Source organism: Equus quagga, chromosome 13 (assembly GCF_021613505.1).
Source record: "Equus quagga isolate Etosha38 chromosome 13, UCLA_HA_Equagga_1.0, whole genome shotgun sequence".
Classification (NCBI taxonomy): domain Eukaryota; kingdom Metazoa; phylum Chordata; class Mammalia; order Perissodactyla; family Equidae; genus Equus; species Equus quagga.
In genome coordinates, this window is record NC_060279.1 from 21,546,798 (window position 1) to 21,566,654 (window position 19,857).

Sequence of the window (19,857 nt, forward strand, 5' to 3'; positions counted from 1 at the left end):
ATATACTTAGGATACTCCCACGCTCCTTAGTACCAAAGACTTCAGCAGATGAAGCACTCAGACATCATCCACAGGAACTCCTTCCACAAAGCATTGCCAGAAAACTCCATAAATCAGCTGCTGAGATTAAATGCCAAAACTTTTCCATTTTCATTAGATTAAATACTTTATTTAGAAAAGAGTACAAATTTCCCCCAACTCCTTATACAGGCTATTACAAATATCATTTCAAGTTTTAGTGATTATTGAGGGTCACAATCACAACTATATTTTGCTACCTTTTTCTAGGATGAAGTTGTATGAAGCCTGTGTGGATCTAGGAACGTTTACCATTTAACTAGGTTTGGCAGACAGGTTTCATTGCATCTGCCAGCTCTGCTCCTAGGACTCGGTGTTAAGAAATTCAGGAGAAAGGGATGGCACAAATCAGCAAGGTCTGCTATGGAAACAGCAGTGGGGAGCGTGGCCCAAATGCTATAGATCTGCACATTAACCCCGCCCTAAAATGACACCCCAAGACTGCTGCAACTTCACATTTCACTGTGACTTTCTTTCTGTTACTTTGTTAGTTCTTTGCAAGATCAGTGCATCTGTCTCTAGCAACATTCTGGCTTGTAATCTGTGGCAGGCCAGGAAAGCAGATCAACTCACTGAAAACTGCATGAAATCTATTTCTGATGTGCGTTAATGTTGTGCAAGGCTCGTCTTCTGTGCAAAAATACTTGGGCTCCATGACAGGTGTTTTCATGTGTTCAGAGGCCTCTCATGACTCCTTCTGGGCTCATGACAGCGCTGGGTGGTGAAGATTCCTGCAAGTCTGGTCTTGACATAGCGTGGGGTTACTTTTTCTCAAAAGCTAAAAAAAGTTTGGTATATTTCAGAAGGCCTTACAAAAACAAACAAGCAGAGTGTGCACACTGAATTATCAGAGGGTAATGAATCTGTGATAGGGAAACTTACTTTGCTGCTCTTTATTTCTTCCGACATTAAGTTTAATTCTTCTCTTAGCCTCTGTTTCTCCCCAGTAAATCCTTCTTTCAACTCTGTCCTTTCCCGGACCATCTCGTGCATTTCCCTCTGCAGCTCAGTTTCCTTCGCAGTCATTGTGTTTACCTGAAATTTAATCTTTGTTAGGATCTGCTTTGGGTTGTCTGTTTTGATCAAATTAATCACTCTGACATCACATATTTCGTGACACTCGCTTTAGTCTTCAACAACAAAATGGAACCCGGCTAATCTTCCCTTAACTAATAATCTCAAAACCTACTGGAAAGCTCACCTTTTCTTCTCAGCAAAGATTTAATGAAAGCAAGAAGGAAAGGAGTGACAAAGAAAGATAAAATTACTAAGTCTTAAAGTCTCTCATTGAGATATTAATTTGAATTAAACTTAAACATCAGAGAATACTGAATGAGGCAGCATCTTAGATTTTTATCAGTTCTCGGGTCTCTACTAATCCTCCACTGCCATACTAATCTGCAAGAAACATGCTTGTACTTAGTTAAAACCAACTAAAGCTCCATTGTATGAGTTCACCCCTGGAAGTTGAAAGAGCCTGGTACAGTTTTTCTAATCATCTCTACCATAACGCCATCTCTTGCAAGGTGTACAAAAATTTGAAATTCTTGGGAAATACAGTTATGGTGGGTTGCATTTTCTGGACTCTCCCGTTTTCTTTTAATATTTGTCCGGTAAAAATTTAATTTGAAGGAATCACTTTCTTAGCTCAGTAAGCAAGCACATAGAGGAAAAACTTAATTTTTCTTTAATCACTGAGCTTCTTGATGGCAGATTTGCCCTTTAATCATCAGCTAACAAAATAGGAGACTACACAAAGAGGTGTAAAAGAAGGGACTGAAACACAAGATTCCCAGCACACACCGTGGGAGCCATGAGGGTTTTGTTGGTTCTATCAATATCTTTGATAGTTTTTTGTCCTAAAGGCAGAGCAGGGGCCAAGGGCATCCCTCCTGATCCTAACTAGAATCTGTTATAATCTCTACAGCAGTGGTTCTCAACTGAGTATGGGTACGGAGGCTACTATTCTGAAAGGGAAATGTAATTAGAACCAGGAACTGTGCATAACCCAAAGCTTCTCCCATGTCCAGGTGCCACACAGAAACCCTGGGCCAATGCACCAAAGTATCTCAAGTAAATGTGAGCCAAAGCAGAGTCACTAGTGCTGGAGCCAACTCAACGTCCCTATAGTTCAAAAGTCTTTACAAAGTTAGGTCCAATACTGCAAACACTGTCCAAAGGAAATACAATTCACATGACAACATATTCAAACGTAAACAGATTAAGACACTTACTTGCTCAACAAAGGACATTTTTTCCATTTTTGCCAACTCAAGCTCTTTCTCCAAATCCTTGTAAGAATTCTGCAGCATGTCTAGGGTGTCCTGCAAAGTGTCATTTTTGGACTGCAACCCTTGGATCTTCTGCTCCAATTCCACCACCAGATTCCCCAGTTCTATTTTCTGGTTCTTGCAAAGCTGCTGCTCTCCTTCCACCTGGGACAGTTTAGAGAGGAGCTGCTCTTGGTCTTGGAGTTGATTTTTCAGTATACTGATTTCTTCATCCTTTTTCTCTAGTTTCTGTTTGCCACCTTCTACTTCTTGAACGAGGCCATTCACAGAAGATTGCAAAATAATGTAATTACTTTTGGCCTCGTCAAGGCCTTGTAGCAACTGAGCCCTCTCGTGTTCCAGAGAATCTACTTGACTACTCAAATTCTGCTCCTTGGCCTTAAAGGTCTCTTGGTCATTACACAAAGCTGCCACTTTCTCATTCAGCTCTTTTAATTGTGTCTGAAGCATCTCCACTGCAATTTTAGATTCTTCTTTCATCTCTACCTTTTCTTGCTCTTTTTCTTGCAACAGATTTTCAAATGAACAATTTAATACTTCTAATTCTGATACTCGCCCTTGCTCTTTTTGTAATTCTTTCGTCAGATTTTCTTTCTCCGACCTTATATTGCCAAGATCTAATTCCAAATCTCTCAGACTTTGAGCCATCTCCTCTATTTTCACTTTCAGGGTCACGATCTCTGCTTTGGAGTTCTCAGCCTCAAGACGCACACGCTCTTGTTTCTCTTTTGAGATCTCTAGTTCTCTTTCAAGGTTCTCCACTCTATCCTTAAGCAGATCCGCGTGATGCCGACTTTCCTTCAGTTCTCCTAAGGTATGGAGCTGCTTCTTTTCATCAGCTTCCAGAAGGACTTTCAGCTTTTCGATGCTAGTTCTCAGCTGCTGCACTCCCTGCGCTGCCGAGTCTGGACTTGGTTCTTTAGCCTTCCAGGTCTCTTGGTCATCACACAAGGCTGCCACTTCCTCATTTAGCTCTTTCAATTCTGTCTGCAGCATCTCCACTGCGGCTTTAGATTGTTCTTTCATCTGTATTTTTTCTTGCTCCTTTTCCTCCAATAAATTTTTAAATGAAGAGACTAACGTGTCTAATTCAGACACTTGACCTTGTTTCTCTTGGAGTTCTTTCATCAGATTTTCTTTTTCAGACCTTACCGTGGTAAGGTCTCCTTCCAAAGCTTTCAGGCTTTCAGTCATCAATTCTATTTGGGTTTTTAGGGTCTCCGCCTCTACTCTGCAATTCTCAGCATCAAGAATCACCAGCTCTTGGTTTTCTTCTGACATCTGCAATTCCCTTTCAAGGTTCTCAACTTTATCCTGAAGCGAATCATTCTTACGCTCGCTTTCCCTCAGCTTCTCTAAGGCGTGGAGCTGCTTCTTTTCATCAGCCTCGATGCGGACCCTCAGTTTCTCGATGCCTTTCCTCAGCTGATGCACCTCCTCTTGCGTTGAGCTCAGCCTCACTGCGACCTCACCTTTCTCCATCAGTGCGGCCTCCAAGGCCTTGGCGACATCCAGCTTTTCATGTTCCAATTCATTCAGTTTGGTCTGCAGGCTTTCGGATTCTTTTACGAGTGATTCTTTCTCTTCACTCAGCTGTCCGATTTGGTTTTCCAGCTCACTTTTTACCAGAGACAGTGTCTGTGAGTCCTTTTCCAAGCTCTGCAGCTGCTCCTGGAGATGACCTTTATCTTCTAACAGCTCACTTACCTCAGAGGACAAAGTCTGAAGGAGCTGTGTTTTCTCCCTTACCTCAGCCCCCACCACGTCAAGGTGCTGCAGACACTCACCTTGACGAGATTCGAGCTCTCGTACTTTCTCCTTCATCTTTTCAGACGCCTGGTCCAGTTCTTTATTTTCTTTTGACAAAGTATCTAATTCTCCATGAAGCCGGTTTCTCTCACTTGTGACCACAGAGAGTTCTTCCTCAAGACAGGTGATAACGTTCTGCTTATTTTCATTGTCTTTTTCTAAATACAGCTTCTCCGTTTGAACTCTCTCTAAGTCAGCTTCCACAGAGAGGGCGTGGAGCTCAATGCTACTTTTCTCAGATTTGATCCTCTTCAGCTCATTTTCCGCATCAAAAAATCTCTCTCTCCAGTTGTTCACGTTGGCTACATTATCTTCAATAATTTCATGGGACGATTTCTCTGTGCCCACTTCTAAATTAGAACTGACGCCTTCCAAACTTTCTACTCTCTGGTGTAATTTCTGGTTATCACAAGAAAAGGATTCCAATTTTTCACTTAAATCTGATTTTTCTTTCTTAAGTTCCTCAACTGTTTTTTCCAATTCTAGGCATGTTTCAACCTTGGTAGTTAGTTGGACTTTCTGTAAATCGAGTTTGGAGTCCAATTCTTTTAATTCATTTAGCAAGCTTTCGACCTTCTTGTCACGTTCCTCTATGACATGAAGTAATCTCCAATTCTCATCTGATGTCTCTTTTACCTGCAGCTGGAGATTCTGAATGGTTACCTGATTCTCCAGAACATCCATAGGGACTAAAGCATTAGGACCAGACAGTGGCAATTCAGAAACACATTCTGAACAGCCCAGGGTTTTATCCTCCACTGGGGTCTCGTGACTGGTGTCCGGAGACTGCTCCCTGGACCATTCTCCCGTAAGGTTGACTGCACCAGTCTCGGTTATTTTCTCCACCTCTAGGCTGAGGTCCTGCTGATCAGCTTTATCACCAATCTGATGAATGTCATCCTTTGGTGTTCTCGCTCTAGTTTCTGAAGTATTTTCTTCTGATTCTTTTATGTCACAGCTATCATTTCCATCCCGAATAACCTGTAGTTGTAATATATAACGAAAATGCATTTTATTTTTCAAGAAGAATAAAATTGAATAAATAGACTTAATTATTATTTTATATAAACTGGCTACTTTCTTCTGCTAAATACATCTCTTCAAATGGTATGCCTCCCAGCACATTCTCCTCTCTCCATTCAAATATTCAACAGAATTAAACAAACATCAGTAGGTGTCGTCTGGGCTGAGGCCCTGGGTAAGGCATCTATCAAAAGGACAAACCCTTCAGATGAGTTATTTAATCATCTAAATTGTGATGTATCTAAATTTCATATTTTTTTTCTTGCTAGGAATATTCTAGGTAGCCTAAATATAAAATTTCTCTTGGTGATTATCAAAAAAGAGGCTAACAAATTCCACACAAAATGCTCAACTTCCATCTTTACTACTTATGATATTCTTCAAAAAGAGAAGGCAGCAAGGCTTCCTGACCAGATTCCCAGCCCAAGGACTAATCAGAGATCCAGCACTGACAATCCACACTCTTAGATCAATCACATGTCTGGGCCTCACCTTCCTCTCGTCTGTAAAATGGGGATCTGGTGCTGTGACAACTACGGTTGCACCCTCCCCACCTGCTCCCCACCTTACAGAGGTGGACAGAGAGAGTCAGCAAGACTCGTCAACTGAGCAGCTGTATTAGCTTAGCTGGTCGACTAGAAAGGACAAAGTTATAAGTAACCAAACAATTTCATATTCAATAAGGAAAGAAATGTCTCTTTAAATGACTGATACCAAATCATAGATTTGTATCAGACCAAATTTGTTAGAAAATTACTCAATAATATGTAATAAACTCCTATATTTAGCATCATGACTGTAACTATAACATCAAAAATAGTCTGAAAAGAGCAGGAGAGGTTAAAATTCATATCATATTAGCCCTAACTTAATACTTAAATGTGCTTTATTAACTTACAAAGAGTAACAACCCATACACATCCTGAAGACTTTCTGACTCCCTAATATCACTTTCTCCAGAATTTAAAAACATCTTTAGTAATTTCCCACTTAATAGTGTTTAAATGTAATTACAATAAAAACATACCCCTCAAGCAAGGTTTACTCATTTTCCTAAAGTTCTGGTTTGTTTTCAAAAAACATTGGTATATTTGGTTTTTATGCCCTGAATCCTAAAAATATTTTAATTTAGATCTAATGTAGATTTCAACTCAACAAACATTCATTGAGTGCCTACTAGGCATGTAATTAGAGAAACAGCACGTACAGCTCATGTTACTTACGTCCTCTACGTCCGCGCCAAGCAAAGATCGAGAACTCAAGTCCAGACCCTGTAGCTGGAGTCGCGCTACTTCAAGCTCAAGTGACAGGTGTTCCGTCTGTTTCTTTTCTGCCGCCAACTTGGACTCCATCTCCATAGTCACGCTTGTCAGCCTCTGTTGCCACTGTTCATTTTCTGACAAATACTGTTCCCGAAGACAGTCAAGCTCTTTCCTTTCAGAACTTAATAACTGTTCGAGCTCTTCAATTTCCTTATTTTTCATAATCCCTTGACTTTCCATTTTCTCTTCTAGCTTCTGGAGGGACTGCCGATACATCTGACAGAGGGTCTCCAGTTCTTCAATACTCCTCCCAGGGGCAGGTGGGATGTCTGTCTTGGTCAGAACCTCCCCCTCCAGACTGCTGGAAGATGCCTCCTCTGCAGGAGACCGGTTTGCTGAAACATCCCCCTCTAAATTATTCAAAAGTGATGCTTCCCCTGTCTGTTCCAAAAGCTCTTTGTAAAAGGAGGATTCTCCCAGACTTGTGATACTAGGGCTGTCAGTCACACAAGAGAATGACAATGACAGAAAATGCCCCTCCCTAGGTCCCGGCATTTCCTCCTTCACCAAGTCACCTTGAGAGTTTCTCAGACTCGTTGACAAGACTGAATTTTCAGCCTTTAACATGTCAACATAGGACTGTAGCTGTGACATCTTAGCGCTCATTTGACAGTGCTGGTCATGTAAAATTTTGTGTTCGCTTTGTAAAGAGGAGAATTTCTCCTGTAATTCAGCAAAGTGCATCTGAACCTCTTTGTTTGACAATGTCAAGGGCTCACAGAAATCACCGTCATCCAAAGGATTTACGGACACAGACTTCTGCTCATTTTGTTGTTCACCAAATTCACCTTCTGGCATTTCTTTCACGAACTCACCTTGGAGAAGACCATTTTCATCGTTTAATATTTTAACTTCATTCACTAGTTTCTCTACCTCTCCTGCCATTTTACTAGTTGCTGTGATACATTCTGATCTTGAATCATTCAGCTCAGATATTAGTTCAAACTTTTCGACCCGCAGTACCTCACACAACTTCTCGAGCTCATTCAGTTTGTTCATGGCTGTTTGTAAAGAGCACTGCAGGTGTGCGTTGTCATTTTGACTCGTTGACAACTCGTGAAGCACCGAAATATACTGTTCTTCTGTATCTTTAAGGCCTCTAACTTCTTGAGACTGGGTTACCTGTTGCAAACTTCCAGTTTCTAATTCTCCTCTAATTGTCTGTAATTCACGCTGCAGGCACTCCTTTTCTTCCTCACTTTCCTGAAGTTTTAATTCCATATTTCTTATCTTAGCTTCTAATTGTGCCAATTGTGCCTTATAACTGTCTAGAGAAGTATCTTCCACTTCAAGATCCATCGGAAGTTGAAGATCACATCTATTTATCTCACTCTCTCTTTCTTTCACTGAGTCCCTAGCCAGTTCCAATTCTAGATTTTGATGCTCATGCTCAGTCTTCATTAACTTCATCAGGTGCTCATTCTCTTGTAATAAGGCATTAACTTCCTGTTGCATCTTGCTTTGTTCTTCCTTCAAAGTCACAATTTCTTGCTTTAAACCATCAGCCTCACTCTTGGAATTGTTTTGGATATCTGTAATCTCAGATCTCAGATCTTGCTGCACTGCCCCTAACTCTAGTATTAGATTCTGGTTTCTTTCTTCGGCTAAAGCTAATTTTGTTACAAATGCTTGGTGTTCCCTTGCAAATGCTTCCTTGAGTTGTTCCAACTCATTTTTCTTATTTTCACAAACACTAGTGCATTCATTTAGCAAGCCTTCTAATTTAGAGTTCTTTTCTTGGGCAGCTTTATGTTTTTCATTAAGATCCTCAAATGCATTTCCTGTTTCTTCACATTTTTGTAGTAAAATAAGTCTTTCTTGCTGGTACTGATTAGCTAACTCTGAGATGCTTCTGTCTCTTTCATCTATGCAGTTTGAAAAACTCTCACTTTTTTGGAGTAGGTTGATCTTCTCTTGATTTAAGGCTGCATTAATCTCCTTGAGAGTCCCATTCTCTTGGGTCAGCTCTTCGATTTCCCTTTTATTTAGAGAAATGAAGGAACTCATTTCCTTCTTCTCCGAGCTCAGAGTTTCAGACAAAAGTTGTAGTTCCTTCAGAGCTTCTTGAAGTAAATGGTTGCTCTTTTTCAATTCTTGAGTCTCTGCTTGCTCGGTTTCCAATTTTTCATTCAAAAGCTGCAACTCCCTTTCCTTGTCCTCCAGGGCAACTAAAGTTTCGGCAACAACATTCTGATGAACAGAAGTGTCTTCTTGTAACTTACTAATGCGTTGACTTGTTTCAGCCACAAAACTTTGATGCATCTGTTCTGCTTTGATGAGATTTTCTTCTATTTCTCCTCTGATTTGCACCAACTCTTCACACTGCTTTTGGAGATCTGAGTTCATCTGCTTTTGAGACTCTAATGAAAATTCAAGAGAAACGACTCTGTGTTGTAAGACGGATGAAGTTTTGGGACTTTCGTCCACTTTTAAAGGGCATTCGCTCCTTTCTGAAGGCACGCTTTCTTGTTCTCCAATTATATTCGCAAAGGAGTTACTCATTGCAGACTGCTGTTCAAAAGCCAAAAGACTTCTGTGATGAGCCTCATTTGTCACCAGAGAAGAATCTTTGGATTTTAGCTGATCTCTGAGGCTCTCATATTCAGCACGCAGGTCTTGGTAACGCTGGTCTTTGTCCATTATTTCACTTGACAGTAACTGAAGCTTGTGTTCTAGATCTTCCACTTGCCCAGTGAGCTGAGAAACTTTCAAACACATATTTTCCATTTCCTTCCTATGTTTCTGGTCTGAGAACTCAGCTTTCTGGTGTAGTTCTACATAAGCTTGCTTCTGTGTCTCTACCTCCACAGTCTGGCTGTCTATTGTGTTGTGAAGGTTTCTGATCTCAACGTTTAGGTTTTCTCTTTCCATCTCTAATGTTCTGACCCTCTCGTTGTATTCGTGACTTTTTATTTGTTGGGTCTTAAGACAAGTTTCCAAATGATTGACTTTACTCTGCAAGCTTTCCTTTTCTGATTTCATCTGACTTAAAAGTTGTTCATTTTCACTTTTACAACGAGAAAACAGAGTTTTCTCTTCTTTCAATTCCTCACATTCTTTCTTTTTTAACTCCAAAGCAGTCAATAAAGCTTCAGACTCTCTTTCGGTTTTGCTTAACTTATCGTTCAGTTGTTCAATGTGATGTTCCCTTTTCTTCAAAAGGTCTTGAGAACAATCTCGCTGCTTTTCCAGATCAGCCAAGGCAAGCTTCAGTTTTTCTAAAGTCAAGGAATTCTCTTGCTGATTTATTTTTTCTTGAAGATCTCTTAACATGGTTTCCTGAGAGGTAGTCTTAGCTATTAAAAAGAAATAAATTTTATTAAGTTGTCATGTTTTTAATAAATATTTATTCTACAAGAATTCTAAACTCTAAAATGGCTTTTCAAGTCCTATAAAAATTGGCATTAGGGGCTGGCCCCATGGCTGAGTGGTTAAGTTCATGCGGCCCCAGGGTTTTGCCAGTTCAGATCCTGGGTGTGGACATGGCACTATTCATCAAGCCATGCTGAGGCAGCATCCCACACACCACAATTAGGAGGACCCACAACTAAAAGAAAATATACAACTATGTACCGGAAAAATAAAATCTTTAAAAAAAAAAAATTGGCATTATTACCTGGGTCCCTCCTGGAAAGCAGATCCATCTGATAATTATCTAATTATATAAAGACAATAAGAAGACAGTCCTTTTAAGGATGGTAATATATTTCTTCATCTTCTAAGTAGCTTACTCAAGTGTTGTTGTATAAAATACCAGTGGATTATTTTCCTAAGCACTTGAAGCTTTCCTTTCTTTTCTGTTTATGTATATGTGTATTTTTCCCCTTTTGAAATACTTATTCAAAGCGAGAACACTGTGACAAGAGCCGCACTGAAACGGAAATATCCCACTTCACTATGGAGGAATTCTGATTTCCCAGAAAAGTAAATAACTACTCCACCGTTTTAGCCAAAAATCCACAGGATCGGGCTTAAATAGAAAAGAGTAAGTGATGCTGCATACCAGTAGCTCTCAAGGCCTATATGTATTACAAAGGAACAACGTCACCCACAGCCCAGCCCCTCACAATAACGGGGGTATCCATGAATATGAGAATCACCTGTAAGATTTTTCAAACTCCATTACCACAGTGTTTTCTGCCTAATAACCTGCTTCAACCCACTGGCCCCTCCCTAGTTGAGAATAACCATAATTCTTTCATTCAACAGTGATGGGAAGGCTTCATATTCCTCAAGAATGTCGGGGGAAAACAAGTTGAGAATCTCAAAGGCAGATGATAAAGGTAGCACGTATTATAACCTCAGATGTTACAGTGGATGGAAAACAAGTCCTATTTTTAACCTGCTGAGAGTTGATGGCTTGTGGAGATGGCACCACAAGGGCTAGCAATCCACTTTGCTTGTGAGGACCTCAAACGATGACACCGGTGACCAACACTGAAACATGCTCTAATCCTTCCTTTTCTGATAGTTTTCTTTCAAGAAAGCTGAAGACTGACATTTCTACTGACTGCCATGGAAAAACTGAAAGCTGCCTTGGGGAGATGAGAATTTACAAAAAGAAAACAGTCACAGAGAAGTGTGACACACATTCCACAGGTCAGGTCATAAGAAATCCTAGACATGCAAATACCTCAGGTGAGAAAAAAATGTAAGTAAAAGACATATAGTCCATAGAAATAAACATGAAACTAACGGTGGATTCATCTGGCGTGTATAGCATAACTCTGCGGCTCTACAGAAAGTAAGGAAATAAAATCACTCAGTGAAGTAAGTCATCAAAAAACAACGGTCATTAAGGGCTGGGAAAACAAGTATTTAATATAGGGTTTTTTCCATTATCAGGGAAATGGTAATGAGTGGGGAGATGAGCTGTCTAGACATAACTAACACACTTGAGACACAAAGAATAGCACTCTGGGGCAAGAGACAGCACTGATAATTTACTTCTGTGTGGAAAATATTTACCCTTCTGTTGTGCTGAAAAGCCAGGCAATTTGGGACTCAACGTGTTCCAATATAAAAAATGGCCGACTATCACTGTGGAAACTAAAAAGTGGAAGAAGGAAAACTTTCTCCTTGCTAACTGCAGATATCTTTCTGGGAGAATATATGGAAAAATTCAGAGAAGTTTCTAATGCCATCCATCCTCCCTCAGGGGAACATGAGCTTAGAGATATAACCCTAAAACACAAAGCTTACTTACCCTTCATTTCTTCTGCCAAATTCTGGCTCTGACTCAAACACTGTTTGGCCTTCTTCAGTTCTTCCTCCAGATGGCACACTTCTCTGGCCCTTTGCTCAGACTGACTCTTGAGGAGGCTGTTTTCCTTCTTCATTTCCTGAAGGACACATTCAGTTGGTTATAATCAAAACAACACTCAAGCCAGTTATGACTTCTTCCTTCGGAAGGGTCCCTAAAGGAACTGTTAGTTTCTCTCTCTGTGGGAGAAATCACACTTTCCCTTTGAGCACTTAATGGAGTTAGACATTCTTACTTCAATCAAATGATTTATGAATAAAAGTCAAAAGAAAAACCACAAAGCACAAAACCCAATACTGACGATAATCTTTTTCCTTTAAGAAATAGATTTCTTTGAACTTTCTGGATGTCTCTATGCTTGTTAAAGAGTTAGCTCATAAGGAAAAGCCTTAAGATCCTCAACGACACAAGCTCCAACTTTCTATCACACTTGAATGATCAAATATACCTTCGCAGAGGTCTGTGGTGCTGAAGGACCAAAAAATCCACGTGACACATTTTTACTTGTCATTAAAACCATCTTAAGGTTCACTGTTATGGGGATGTCTTTATGAGTAAAACGACCTTTAATAAATGTTTATGAAGAAAATATGCAATGTGCAAGCTGCTGGAATGGGCATTATAAAGATGCACATATAAATAAGACTGAGTCTCTGCCCTGAGGGCAGGTCCCCCAGTGGGGGAAGATGTTATACCAACCACTTAACACACATCAGGATGTGCTAAAATACAAAAAAGGTGGCGTATGCTACAGGAAAGCAAAGAGCTGGATCATGGAAGAAAGAATTAATTTTAGATGGGGAATTTGAGCTTTCACAACGAAAACAGGCTTTTTGGGTACCTGATGAAATGAAGAATCCATTCATCGATGTGCAACAAAGTGACAGAGACACACATGCACTTCCGTTCTATTACTAGGCAGACCTGGATATTTTTCTGAATCTTAAAACCAAGCAATATTTATATGCCAAATAGAAACGCTATTGCTTATTAACCAAATATGACTTGCATAATAAATTTTATAAATCCTCTATCCATATTCCTCAACCTGTGTTTCAACCTTTGACGATTTTATAGCTGATAAATATCTCAGCCTATATTCTATGCCACAGTGTGGACCACGGGGAATTGGCACATAGGGCTACAAACTGACAGAACCAAGCACCTCACATCCTGGGGGGACAAAAAATTCATAGAGCTAACTTATTATAAAACCGCATTCCAAAAATACCCCTCTGAGAAGCAGAGGAAAATTTTGAATCTTAAAGAAACAATTAAGACCCATCCTCCAAAACCCTACTGCACCGTTAGAAAACAGATGGCCCTGGCAACGCTGTGCTGGAAGGCTGCCTTCAATTATCAGTCTGGTTACTACCAGCAGATGGGTACCGATGCAGCTAAGCCAAATTCAAGAAGAGGGAGAATCTGGCTAGTAGAAAGTACTTGAAAACTTGCTGGCAGCTGCTGTACTCATGTATGTAGGTTCATTTCACCATCAAAATAAGACAGAGTCTGTTGCAGTTCCACTCCCATCTCCTTTGTCCTAATCCTGCCTCCCTTCCATGAGCTCAACCCACACTCTACCAAATTAAGAGATCGATCAGGACTAAAGGGCAGCTCCAACTGACCTCAAGACTGAGAGGCCAATGTTTGTACCAGTCAGTGTTAAATTCTGCAAAGAATGATCATTAAGGTGCAACGATGTTATTGACTTAAACTACATCATTAAACTACAGAAACTATAATTGCTTGTTTGCTCTTCAGGCTCAGAATAATCACCACTCAAATGAGACCACAGATGTGAAAGGAAAAATACCTTAAAGCATTTTAACAAGGGTAATGGAGCATTATTATTAGTATTCCTTCCCAAAATTTAACAGCAGCCATTGCCATGTGATCAATGCTAAGAACAGCTGAATGAGTCCAAGGTAAGAGCATCGCTAGAATTTAACCACCTGGGTTGACTTAGCATTGTTATTTTGCAACTTATAAAATATTTTCTTACTCTAAAAAGTTAATCAAATGGCATCTACATCTAGAGGTGTGACAAGAAGTTTGAGAAGACACTGTGTGCAAAGCTGGGTACAACCCAATAGGAGGAAGGAAGGTAAAAAGAAGGAGAAAAGGTGGGGGGGGAGCCAGGCAGGGAGGGGGCAACATATGTTTATGTATCTGGTGGTCTCTATCTATCTTTGTCCATATTGAGAGACGTTTAAATGAATAGTGCGCTCATTGGCAAGATTAACATGTCTTTCTCTACATTGGCATTAGCTCCGTAAATATTTGTTTCTAACGAAGAAATTTTCAGCCAATCCTGGGACCCAGCAGGCTTATAATGCTATGGCTATGACCAACCCAAGAATTTTAAAAGGCCAGAATTTAGAAAATGAGCATCTGAAAACGGAGCTGTAGGCTGCCATCCATCAGCAATTAGTTTTCTGCAAGGCTACAGCCACTTAAGACTTGACTGGGTAGCTCATTATCAACAATGAGTTAAGCATACAAGGATCTATTCTCCTAGGCATCTCTTGCATCCTCACAGGGTGTGCAGAGTTGGGCACTAGTCTGGAAAAACACAACAAAAATCCCCGTAACCACAAGCCAGCGTGAGAGCTTAAGCAAGCAATTCCACCAAGATCAACTTCGGTTTAGCAGTAGCAGGGGAAGCACCATTTCCCAGGGCCAGACAAAACACATTTCAGCTACAGTGTGGCACTTCTTGATCCCATCCATGAATGAAGCTTAATACGCCCCCTGCTGGGGCTAAGTCTATACCGTGAACAAGGGATGGATGCAAAGGATGTGTTTCTCGCCTTCCACTGCATCATTCTTCCCTGCCAGCCAAAGCTCCTTAGAGGACCTGGTATAATATAGATCCCCACGCTTGAGAAGGTCCCCAAGCAAGCATTCCCTCATCTTGGCTGTCAAATGATGGTCTATTACTGCTAACCACAATGACATGGGCAGCTACTGGATGTTGGACGAGCAGCTTCTCTAAACCCTCCATTCACTTTGACACTAAATGTTAACTGTACCCTTGATTGGGCCATTAAATCACGTTTCCACTACTGACGGTTTCTCATTGTGAGCAACATATTAGTTTGCTAAACACGGACGAGGAAAATTTCAGTACAACTGTCACATTATTTCGGCATCCAAAACGTATAAGCATGCTAAACTTGATTGTACTTACTTATAACTAGATACAGAAAGATAACCAGAGTGAAAGAATAGTAGATCAGGCACAATTTTAAATGAGAAACGTCTCAAATGCACTGTCCCCTGCTCAGGACTTTCTGTGACTTTGGGTGACAGCACACAAGGTCACAACAGTTGTGAAGATGAAAAGAATGAGCAGGTGGACTGCAATAATTTACTGAGCATTTGTGTGCTGAGCACTGGTCTAAGCCTTTTACCTACAAAATTTAATTTAATCCTTAATACAGCTTTGAAAAGGGAGGGGTATTATTAGTCCCTATAGGCAAATAAGGAAAGTCAGAATCAGAAAGGGTAAGTCATTGTCCCAAGGTCACACAGCAGGTAGGTGGCAGAAAAGCAATGCAATTTCAGATCTCACTCACTAAAGCCACCAACATTTTACCACTAAGTTACACCACTCTCTAACTGGGTAAATCACTCTTCTGACCCCAATCCCAATTCAAAATGCAAGAGTCAGCCAAATCCTTTGAATTCTTGATATCATCCTCAAAAGAAAACACATGCACATGCACACACACACATAAATTAAGACAAATACTAAATGAATTCCCTGGCCCTGTGCTAGGCACTTCCACATGACCGCCCTCATTGGACGCAGCAATCAATGAAATATAAATGCAACACGATAGGCATTTAACTCGGTCCAGGCTGGAGTTCATCGTGGACAGCTCTACAGCTGACAAACCAGACCCTGCGGGGATACACAAGTCTTCAGAAACACCTGCAAGGCAACGTCCAGCCCACTGCTGCGCCTTGGCCAAGCAAGCAGCTTCACAAGCGTTTGGACCCTCTTAACCAGACGATTGCTTTTACAAAATGTTTCCACCAAGCAGCCAGTGGAGTCGCGGGAGAGCTCCTGGCTGAAAGGGAAGCTCACAGAGGGAAGAGTTCGGTGCCAGTCTGCCTGTGGAAATGTAAGCAGAAGCATCTGTTGGTTGGTCCCCACTGGCCAAAAGGCAAACATTTGTTTTGCTGAAACAAACACTTCCATTTGAAAACGTTCGCTGATGAAACCATCATCTGATATGAAGTTTTCTTGCAGTTGGGTTCCTGGAGCTGTGGCCTGCTGTCTCCAGCAGGATTACCCTCTGAGGCTGGATGCTTTCACAAGAGTCTGCTACCGACAGCTGCTCTGATCTTACAATCACGCTACATTCTTCAAAGCCATGGGGATAAGTCCATTTAGATTTTCCTCAACTGGATAAGTGACTGTTCTTTAGAGAGAATTTTTAAAAAAAGGAATCTTTACAGTCTAAAAAAGTGATTGCAAAATATTTAAAGAATAAGGGGAAAAAATTCTTTCCTGTGACAGCTGAAGGAAAAGAAACTTCTGTTCGCCTGTGCTTCTTTGTAAAATTACAACGCTGATTTATGGCTCTATTCGAATTGTTTCAGCCCATTAACCATCCCGAAATGGTTCTTAATTAAGCCCTTTAAAATAAACACCAGGCTACTAAATAAATTCAGGGAGAAGCCAAATTAAAGTTAAGTATGGATAAAATCCCATCAGTAGAAGCAACATCAGGGTCCTCCTCATATCCATGCCATCAGGAATACCTCATCCACCATTCTGTATAAAAAGCATGAATCTCCAAAGACACAGTCAACCACGCTTGCACAGGCTCAACACTAAGGTTAGTGCTGACTTTTGAAGCCAGAGTAACATAATGTACAATAACTTCATGTTTTTATAAGAATTTTAAATCTAGAAACTCTTTGTCATTACTTTTATTCATTGAAATCTATGATTTTCCACAAGGTTTTTAATATTTGATGACTCAAAAGTTAACCCCTGGAAAAGAGATTTACGTTATACGTCCCATCGCCAATTTCTTTTTCTTTCCATTTGGAAAATCCTTCACTTTCTTCCATCCTTCCACCTCCCAGGTGGTCTAAAACAATCTTAAAAAAAAACGGAGTGCGTGTTCTTAATAGAAGTCAAGGTTTCCTATAATTGCTAGATGCAAATTAGTAATTATAATGGAATAGAAAGTAAAAAAAGCACTTATGTTCTATGTTATAGGTTGTATAAAAAATACTTTGTAATACTCACCTGTGGCAAATAAAAAAGAAAATTATGTAGGGTCATGAAAACCCACTGAAAAACGGTGTGGAAATTCTCTTTGACCCCTCTTCGTTCTGCACAGAAACGGCTGCATTTGCGTCTCTGCCCCTCACTCACCTCACTGCTTCGCCTCAGCTCATTTTCCTTGATCTGACTCGCCTGTAATGCCTGCTCAGTTCTGCTGAACTTATGCTTAAACTCTTCCAAATTTTTTTCTAGCTGGTGCTTCGCTGATGTGCCCTACAGCGAGAAAACAAGGCAAAGTTTCATTTTTATGTTCTTTACTTTTTATATAGTCATTACTCTTCGATAACAAAAAACAAATCATGGATTAAAAAAATTGATGCCATCGCTATTGGTTGAGACACAATATATAATTTTGGTCAAGACTGTTAAATACAGCACCATAAGTTTAACTTAAAATGCCATCATAGCAACATGTGACATCACTTAGCAACAGCATTTGAGAGCCGAAAAAGGCTGGATTTGGGGAGGAAGCCATGAAGGAAAAAAATTTAACCATGAAAAATAAAACAACTAAATAGTAACAAACAATCCCCCAAAAAAAGTTGAGATAAGAAACAGACTAGGAGAACATACCATACAATAGAATAAAACTGAGACATCCATAACACAATAAGTAAAGCACTTCTATGATTTCATTTACAAAAAGACAAACCAATTTTTAAAAAGAGCAAAGGATAGAAACAGAAAATTTTATTTAAAAAATAAGAATGATGGGGCCAGCCTTATGGTCAAGTGATTAAAGTTCCGTGAGTTCCACTTTGGCAGCACAGGGTTCGCCGATTCAGATCCCAGGTGCAAACCTACTCCACTCATCAGCCATGCTGTGGAGGCATCCCACATATAAAGCAGAGGATTGGCACAGATGTTAGCTCAGGGCTAATCTTCCTCAAGCAAAAAAAGGAGGTGGATTGGCAGTGGATGTTAGCTCAGGGCTAATCTTCCTCAAAAAACAAAAAAACACAAAAGCAAAAAAAATATGAACGACAAAAAATTTCTGAAACAAATAATCTGAATGACAATCAAGGAAGTATGAATTAAAACAATGATAAGATGACATTTTTCACTCCTTTGTTGGCAAAACCAACCTGTCTGCTATTAGCAAGGATGGGAGGAAACGGACCTCTCTCACATCTGGTGGGAGAGTAAACCACATGTTTTTGGTGACAGTACGTAACAAATGATAGAACACATATGCCCCTGAAGCCATCAATTTCACATGGAGAAACTGGTCCACAGAAGGGCTCTCAGCATGCATACAGATACCTGCACAGTGATATGACCAACAGTGCTACAGTGAACAAAAAATGCTGAGAAACTAAACATACATCAGCAGGGGGGTGATTAAATAGACCACAAAACATCCAATAACAACAAGGCTCAGACACTACAAACAGAATATTCCTCTTTAAACAAAAATCAAACCAAAAAACCCCAATTACATATTTATAAAAGTATTTTTATTTAAAGGGCTTGGAGGAAATCCATTAAACAGTTAATAATTTATCCTGGGAAAGGAGGATTTTTTTTCTTTTTACCAAACTTGGAAAGATGCAGAGAGAGCAGGATAACTCTGTAAGCACTCCTGACAGTCCATCCTGTATAATGGATGACGATAAGCGGTAGCTCTCCCCGTCCCAACTGCCATCCCCCACGCTCAGTTCCTCTACTCAGAGAGGCCGACATGCCCTACTGTTATATCTTGAATTTGAGAGTTAATATATTTTTCATAAAATAAGAGACTCTACCTAAATGGTAAACCCTTAGTTTTAGCAAATAAACAAAGAAACAAACACTGAGAACATAGATGACACTGTGACAACAAGTGAATACCCGACATATTCAGGGTAAACTCTAAGCAGTGTCACCCTCTCAGGCAAAATGGGTCAAGTCAAGAAAAGCATGAACAACGGCACTGCATGTTCTGCCATTTGAAAGCTACGGATACGCAGGGTTTATGTGCTATAGTCACAGCAGAGAACTAAACAGACGCAGCTCTATCCTCGTGGAAAGATTTGAGTGATGGAAGACAATATAAAAATAAACAAATAACTGTCTCTTATGTCGGATGATACGCCTCGTGGAGAAAAATAAACCAAGGTAAACAGAAAGCAATGAGGGGGGATCTATGTAGTGACCCCAGGGAAGATGTCACTGGTAAGGTGACACCGGAGCAGAAAGCTCAAGAAAGTGAAGGCGTGAGCCCTGCTGTCTGGGGAAAGAGCATCCCCAAGAGCAAAGCCAAAGTTGTCAGGTGCTGGGTGTGCCCACCAGCGGCAAGAAGCCATGTGGCTACAATAGAGTCAGCAAGGGGCACACGGGGAGATGAGGTCAGCACATGAGGTGGTGGGAAGGCCACGGAGGGTCCTGCAGACCTTTGGAAGAACCTGGCTCTCACTCTGAGAGACGGGAGTTAACTGCAGAGTTTTGAGTAGAGGAGTGACGTGATCTGACTCACACTGTGAAAGGCTCGCTCTGGCCTCGGGCTGAAAACAGACAGTGAGGAGGAAGTGGGGGGACCCCAGTGAGGAGGCTGGTACGGGGACCCAGGTGAGAGATGATGGCATCTTAGACCAGATACAGCACTAGAGTTGGTGAAAGCAGTCATATTCAGTACAAAACATAGACAGACATAAGTCAGGTTGATTCTTAGCAGGGAGGTATGCAGCACAGTTTCTGGGTGGCTGACAAGATTCTATCCCCTGACATAGATAATGATTACGAGAAAGCATGCCTTATACCAATTTATCGTTAAACATTTGT

The 19,857-nt window shown here is 40.6% G+C and overlaps 1 protein-coding gene across 1 annotated transcript in view; it reads right to left on the minus strand.

The window, feature by feature from the left end:
* The window catches only part of CENPF (centromere protein F), a 57,126-nt gene that overhangs the window by 14,560 nt on the left and 22,709 nt on the right, over positions 1-19,857 (minus strand). The window contains exons 10-14 of the mRNA XM_046683207.1: positions 17,188-17,310; positions 11,730-11,865; positions 6,425-9,819; positions 2,313-5,159; positions 961-1,113 (exon numbers count right to left, since the gene is read on the minus strand). Coding sequence (XP_046539163.1) covers positions 961-1,113; positions 2,313-5,159; positions 6,425-9,819; positions 11,730-11,865; positions 17,188-17,310 — 6,654 coding nt within the window. The remainder of the gene's footprint in view (positions 1-960; positions 1,114-2,312; positions 5,160-6,424; positions 9,820-11,729; positions 11,866-17,187; positions 17,311-19,857) is intronic.